General features: G+C 35.6%; 1 protein-coding gene across 1 annotated transcript in view; it reads left to right on the top strand.

Annotated features, from left to right (window-relative positions):
- Positions 1-230: 230 nt before the first annotated feature.
- The window catches only part of UTS2B (urotensin 2B), a 12,014-nt gene continuing 4,992 nt past the window's right edge, over positions 231-7,252 (top strand). Inside the window, exons 1-4 of the mRNA XM_003792699.1 lie at positions 231-333; positions 3,954-4,052; positions 5,529-5,566; positions 6,680-6,773. Of these exons, the coding sequence (XP_003792747.1) occupies positions 231-333; positions 3,954-4,052; positions 5,529-5,566; positions 6,680-6,773 (334 nt within the window). The remainder of the gene's footprint in view (positions 334-3,953; positions 4,053-5,528; positions 5,567-6,679; positions 6,774-7,252) is intronic.

The raw sequence follows: 7,252 nt of genomic DNA on the forward strand, positions 1-7,252 counted from the left end.
CTGCCATTGACTGCGTAACAAAGCTGTCGCTTCTCCAAGCAGTGCAGCACGTTGACAGGGTGCATTATATTGTGTACATTTCTTTTTTTTTTTTTTTTTTTTAATCCAGGACATTTGTAATCGAAGCACACTTGCCTGTTAAATGTGAGCTTTGCTGCACCACAGAGCCATTGCAATATTTGTCTTGATCTAGAAAATCAGTTTCTCTGCTAACACTGAAGATTTTTAACATGACCATGATCCTCTCAACTCCATTTTGCTTTGGACTCCTAACTTTGTTATCTGGGGTGGTCTTTTTAGAATTGGTGCATGGACGGCCCTATCTTACCCAAGGTACGTGCACATGTATCTAAAATTCTACAGGTAAGTAAATCCTTATTTTTCCATTTACATCACTTGGGGTTTTTTGGCTATTATTTAAATAATGTTCTAAGACATTAATATCATTGAACAGCCAAACTGTCCTTTAAGCAGCTGATGTTCAGAATTAAATGTAATCTACGATGCTGTTCTTCTTAAGCAAGGGGTACCAAGTTAATTTTACCCAACATTGTACTACATTAATTTCAACTATATTTTTTCTAATAATAGGACATTGTTTCTCATTTTTACTCCATGAGGAAAGATTGGGAATGTATAAATATTAATACAGTCAGAGATATAATTTATGCATATTTCAAAAATGTATCTTGGGAATGGAAATAATTTCATTCTATGAGATTATAGTAAATTACTGATAAAAGGAAAATATACAAAGATTAAATTTTTTTTTTTTTTGCAGAGATTTGAGACTACTAAAGCATTGGTGAAATCTCCAGGGCAATGCTAACACCCACATAATGCATTGACTATAGTGTTCAGGTTTTAACATATTGAGGGTACTTAAGTAAATGAAATAATTTAATCTATGATATCTACAAATATATGTCATGATAAAGTTGGTGAAAGTGAGTTTCTACTCTTATAACATTGTGACTTCCATAATCTTTCTATAATTTTTTCAGGGCATTCTATCACAGAAAAAGCCCTTAATCTGAGAATTAATGGAGCTCAATTTAGTGTTGATTTAGTAGGTAAACAACTTAACCTCACTGAAAACTTTGAAAATAGTGACTTAAAGTAACGCTCTCTAATTTCCCTTCCATCTTGAAATTCTGGGGTTTTCTTTCCTCTAACTGACCTCCATGTCAGGACAAGGTAGATAAACTTTTACTCATTTTATTTAGGGAAAATCAAGACAGTAAATTTTATTTATACAATATTGGGGAAAGGATCAAGTGTCCCACTTTTGATGCTAATTTAACTTTGCTAGATCTTATTGCCTCACCTGTGGTTTAAAAAGTCAATGAAAATTAGAACTGTTCTTTTGAAAGTGGAAATAAAATTGCATAGTCACTCATTATCTGTTTTAGGAGTTTTGCCTTGAAAAATAAATAGTCTCCAAGACTTAAGTAGAAGCCTGAGAATCAAAGATTCTGGATTTTATCCATGAGACTTACATTTTATCTTTGGCTAGTCAAAATCACAGCACTAGGTAGGGCTCCATCACGTTTTCTATGAAGTGATGAGATTTCCGATGTTTTTAACATAGTATAAATGTGTAAGGAAAAATGTGGTTATTTGCAAGGACTTTGCAAAATTAGTGGATGTTAGTGTTAATTGTAACTTCAGATTTCACGTGTATATGAATAGGGAAAAATCCAATGCCAGAGCATGTGTTAGACCTGTAATTAAATAACATCTCTGGTCTCAGAATGCCATACAGTGACATGCATATATTACTGAAGGCATAGTGGAAATATTTCCTTCTGAGATGCCTTTGATCTCAGTTTTATTATATATAAATGAGGAAGATTAAGTGATTAGTGAAGTTATTTTCTGGTCTAAATTGTCCAGGATTAGAATGAGTGACTCTCCTCTCCACATACACATTTTTGAAATCAACCAAATATTTGACTTAACTTTAATCTTCTAATATATTTTTTTCAAATAAGCATTTATCCGCTGACACAGAATACAAGGTCGGGGTCACCAGTCTTCTCTCTATGTGTTAGAGAGAAATTGCACAATCCTGCCAGCTTTCGTTTGGTGGGGACTGTGTGAAGGCAGGCCTTAGCAGATAGGCCTGAGACTGAGAAACGAGCCCACTACCAAAGGTTAAAGAAAGAATGCCACGACCAAGAAGACTATGGGGAATTTATTTGGGGGATATTATTATTTTTGGAGTTTCCGGGTTTCATTCTGATAAAATTTATTGTCTCTATCCAGTAAAAGGCTTCACATGTGAATGGAACGGAAGGTGACAGCTAGGTCTTTCTGAGACTCAGTATCTCAGGTAATAACGAAGCAGCGTTTTCTATGTGGTAATTACCAAGCGCCCTCTCATGTCTGAGCCGCTTCTCCGTCCTCTGTGCCAAATGTGCATCTCCACTCAGATACTTCATATTCACGTTTCCCTGATCAATGCTGTGTTCAAAGATGAACATATTAAAAGTACATTTTTTTCTTGTACTGCTTTAGCTGTTCTAAAACTGAAGTGAAAACAAGAAACAAAAAAACTTATTTTCTATTGTTTTTTATTAGCCAATATCTTACTTAGCTTTAGAAATCAATTTCAGAGATGCCTGAAAGATGCTTAAAAGATGTTTGTCTTAAAAGATGATGGCGGCTCTGTGCCTATAGCTCAACCGGCTAAGGCGCCAGCCACATACACCTAAGGTGGCGGGTTCGAATCCCCAGCCCAGACCCGCCAAACAACAATGACGGCTGCAACCAAAAAAATAGCCCGGCGTTGTGGCGGGCGCCTGTGGTCCCAGCTACTTGGGAGGCGGAGGCAGGAGACTCGCTTGAGCCCAGGAGTTGGAGGTTGCTGTGAGCTGTAATGCCACGGCACTCCGCCCACGGGGGACAGTTTGAGGCTCTGTCTCAAAAAAAAAAAAGAAAGAAAAAAGATGATGGCAAGAATTTCTGAGGACAAAGAGTGATGCAGAAATAATCCCTGGAAGCAAAAATGATAAAGGCAAATATATCAAATTTTTCTTTTGAAAAGAAATATGTAGAGGAAAGGACTGTGACTGCAGCAAATAAAATCTTTCGATCTGGGCTTTCCCACTTACTTACTCTACGTCTTATCAATTCTCTAAACTGAAGACAATGAAATTGTTTCCCCCACTGAAGTTCTCTTTTTAAAACAAATAGTCATTATTACCTGGCTTTAAAAATGCACCTTTTCTCCCATGGAAAACATTTTAAAGATTCTCCTTTAAAATTTTAATGAGTGATTAAAATAAAAATGTATTAGTGCAAATCATGGCTTCCTTTAAAACTATTTTTGAGGGTCTTTGAATCTTTGATATTGAGCAAAATTTACATCGGTATTCTCCTGTTTTAAATACTCAATAGAAAAAGATCGTAGAGTTTCCCAGTCACACCTGAGCAGTGAGGTAAATTGACAAAGATGGTAAGAGGTCCATCTTGGTAAGCGAGGCTCCACCCCACCTATTCCACAAGGCTTCCTGGGATGGTTTACAGGCAATTCCTGAAACACAAATCACAAAATCAAATGTTTTTTCTTTTAAAAACAACTTATGGTTTATGTTAAATGCTATTGTAGAAAATTTCCGAAGTGCAAAGTAAAAAGAAGGAAGTAAAACTCACCTACAATTCCACTAGCTAAAAGTAATCACAGGTAAAACTTTAGGGTTCCACCTTCCGGGTATATTCTCGTTCTCTCCCTTGTCTCTCTCTCTCTCTTAATTGTTCATAAACATTAACACATTTGATGATTTTTAAAACAGTTCATCTCTTTGGATTATACACTTCTCTCTACATTCTTTTCATGGGTGAATATATGTCTTGATAATCGCCTGTAAAACTAACAAATTGTAAAACTCATTTCATTCGAAACATTTTCAGTAACTAAGATTGCAAATGGTGGTTTGTGATCATTACAGGAAATGAAGTTTTTCCAGATGCAAAGGACACAAATGGCAAGGAACTGTTGCTGGCTCTCCTGAATACAGATTTTGATATCCAAAGATCTTCCAAACTGGGTGAGTTAAGAATAAAGTCAATCTTTATTTATTTAAACAAAACAAAACAGAATCTATTCTATCTTGAGACTTGCCTTTTCTAGATGTTAATTTTTATTAAATAAAATAACTACTCTTCTACATGCCACACTGAAGGCTTGTGGATTTTTCTTATTTCATATTCATGCTAAAATCTATAGAGTTATTAAAAAAAATTAAAAAGCTATTTTGTTCAATATGATGGTCCAAATGGGATTGGTACATCTGGCTAAAAAAGAGCTGCCTTTACTCCTATTTCCCTCTCATCTATGCACCTGTGTACTGGTACACTCAGTATTCTTTTAGTAAATATTTCAAGAATACTATGTTTTTATGTGTAGGTTTCTACTAGACATTTCTCAAATTAACTGCAGCTTTGTGGTAGTTAATTTAGCACCTTTTTCAATCAAATTATTCCAATTTGGGAAATGGAGTAGAAACCATGAATTGGTCAATTTAGGCTGTCCCAGTAGAGATTATTTTTCATTTGAAGAACAGGAGACTCTGACTTACACATATACATCACACTGTTCTCTCAACTGTGAAGGAGGTTTTGTCAGAAATTTAGCAAATCGGCGCTCCTGTGGCTCAAAGGAGTAGGGCGCCAGCCCATATGCCAGAGGTGGCGGGTTCAAATCCAGCTCTGGCCAAAAACTGCAAAAAAAATAAAAACCCAATAAAAATAAATGTTAATAAATATATATATTAAAAAAAAAGAATTTAGCAAATCTAACCTAAGAGAAAACATGAGAATACTACATACAGCAATGTGGTACGTGTTCATAAAGCATCCAATGCATTCTAAAAAATGTTCATATTATGGGACAAAACAAAATGCTATTTAAAAGAATTTAAAAATAACTTGATAAAAAACTCACAAATGCAGGGCCTTAACATTAGAAGTAAGACATTTTCACTGGAGAAAATACACAAAATTATAAAAACAATTTATACTCAGGGGGACCCCTGTGGCTCAGTGAGTAGGGTGCTGGCCCCATATACTGAAGGTGGTGGGTTTGAACCCGGCCCTGGCCAAATTGCACCAGCAACAACAACAACAACAAAAAAACAATTTATATTCAAATCATAAACCTGGAGAGTTAGTATTTGGAGAATTTCCTTCTTGATTGAGTAATATATAAAACTTGTGACCTGCTTTTATTTTCTTAATCTTGCTGTATAAGAATTTCCTCAGGTCAGTAAAAATATTTTAGTTTTGGATAATAGGCCATGTTAGAACTTTAGAAAACTTTGTGCTTATTGTTGGAAATTAGGTGTTTTCTCATGACAAAATTGATTGCATTTCTACTGAGGGCTTTATATTGAGAATGGCTGGGTTATCGCAAACCATATAGAAAAGATGTTTGCCTTTCCCCTGAGGCCCTAAATGTGTGTTCTGAAGTTAGTGAAATATTACTTACAGTGCATATATTTTCATATGATAAATGTGTCTTGCAGATATAGAACTGGCTAACAAATTGGAAGAACTTAACCAGGTGAGAATGTGAAATACTTAAATGATCAATTTTAATAACAATTATGCAGAAACTTCTTTTTGATATACTGCTTTAAAAAAATTATTGATACTTCCATGTAAAATGTTTCCTCCTGCTACAGAACTGGCAAAGTAATTCACAAGAAAAAAAAAAATCAAGTTAAACAGAAAAAACCAAAACCAAAAAAACCTGTGGCTGAAGTGATCATAGTACAGAATGTCTAGAAATCTGGATTCTAGTATTTAGCTCTCTAGTTACCTAACTCTGAAAACTTCGGCAAACTACAATGCTCTAGGCCTAAATTCTCATCTGTAACATGGGAGGCTATAAAAAGATGGGTGTTTTCTGATGTTACTACTTTTTCTAAAGAGTGGGAATCTCCTTTCCATGAACAAAGTGTCGGCAATCCTACCACATGAAACCGGTAGAGGGGAGGTGTTTGTGGAGCAGCCGGTGTGGAGAGTCCGAAGTGCTGCCCTCCCGGGAACCCTTTCTTCCCACTCCTTGATATGCTATGAGAAAAATTCTAAAATTTGAGAATCTTTGAATTAGACCATCTCTAAATTCCTTCAACTGCAACTACATGCAATTCCATTATTGTGCAAACTGTAGGATCATTTGGGAGGGAGAATTATATCCAGTATTTTCTTCTGTGGAGGGAGGACCCGGGAGTCATGCAGTTCAGGCTGTACCCTACTTAGGCAATTAGGGTGCTTGTTAAAGATTAAGAGGAGTACAACCCTGCATGGAAACACGGAAGTGTCCAGGAAAAGGCCTTCTCATTATAGGTGACATAAAATCGAGTCCAGCTACACAGGCTATATTTACAGGTACTCCATTAATTAACACCCAGAGTTGACTTCCTTTGCCTGTAACCTGTTTCTCCCTGGTCTCCCATCAAGTCATGTACTTTTTCTAGCTCGGCTTCAAATGCATGTTTCCTGTTTTTTCTATTTCTTTCATTCTTTTCTAACCTTTTCCCTCTTTTCTCCCTTTCTTGCATTCTTCCTTCATTCCTTTTTTCTTTCTTATTTTTATCTTTTATGTTCTTGAATCAAGAACAGCATAGTTGTTATTAAAGATTCATTAATTGTCATTTTTAAATTTTAACAGCTAGAAAAGCTGAAAGGACAGTTTGTGGGGGCAAAGGATGCTGAGCCGTCCTCTGCTATCGATGGTCTATTCTCTTCCCGTCCTAACAAGCGCGGTAAGGTTTTATTTCCAACTTTTAAAACTGATTTCCAAAAGATTATTTTTGCAATTATTTCAGAGAGGGAAGAAATTCAGTTGACATTTCCTATTCTTGTGGTCATCAAGACCAAGGCTCGTGGTTTTTAAAAAGATCCCAATAAAAGTGTCCCACATGAGTGTGTCCAAGCTTGGTCATGTTTACCGTGTCTCACTTTTCAGGTTTATTGTATAAACTCCGGTTTGCCCTTGCTATTTTGGCTCAAAGATTGAAGCTGGGAGGATCAAAAACAGAAATAATCAAGTTTTAAGTTAATTCAAAATTTTAAGGAATCTTTTTTTGATATACGGAGAAACCACATTTCTGTAACACTTGATCCAACAGTTCATTCAGAGCATGTAAGTTTGGAAAGTTACTCTTTTGATCACTCTAAATTTTCATAACTTTCCTAGAACCTTCTTGTTTCTTGCTGACATATGTTTTAGAAAATTATATTA

This window comes from Otolemur garnettii, unplaced genomic scaffold (assembly GCF_000181295.1).
Source record: "Otolemur garnettii isolate 467f Iridium unplaced genomic scaffold, OtoGar3 scaffold00060, whole genome shotgun sequence".
Classification (NCBI taxonomy): domain Eukaryota; kingdom Metazoa; phylum Chordata; class Mammalia; order Primates; family Galagidae; genus Otolemur; species Otolemur garnettii.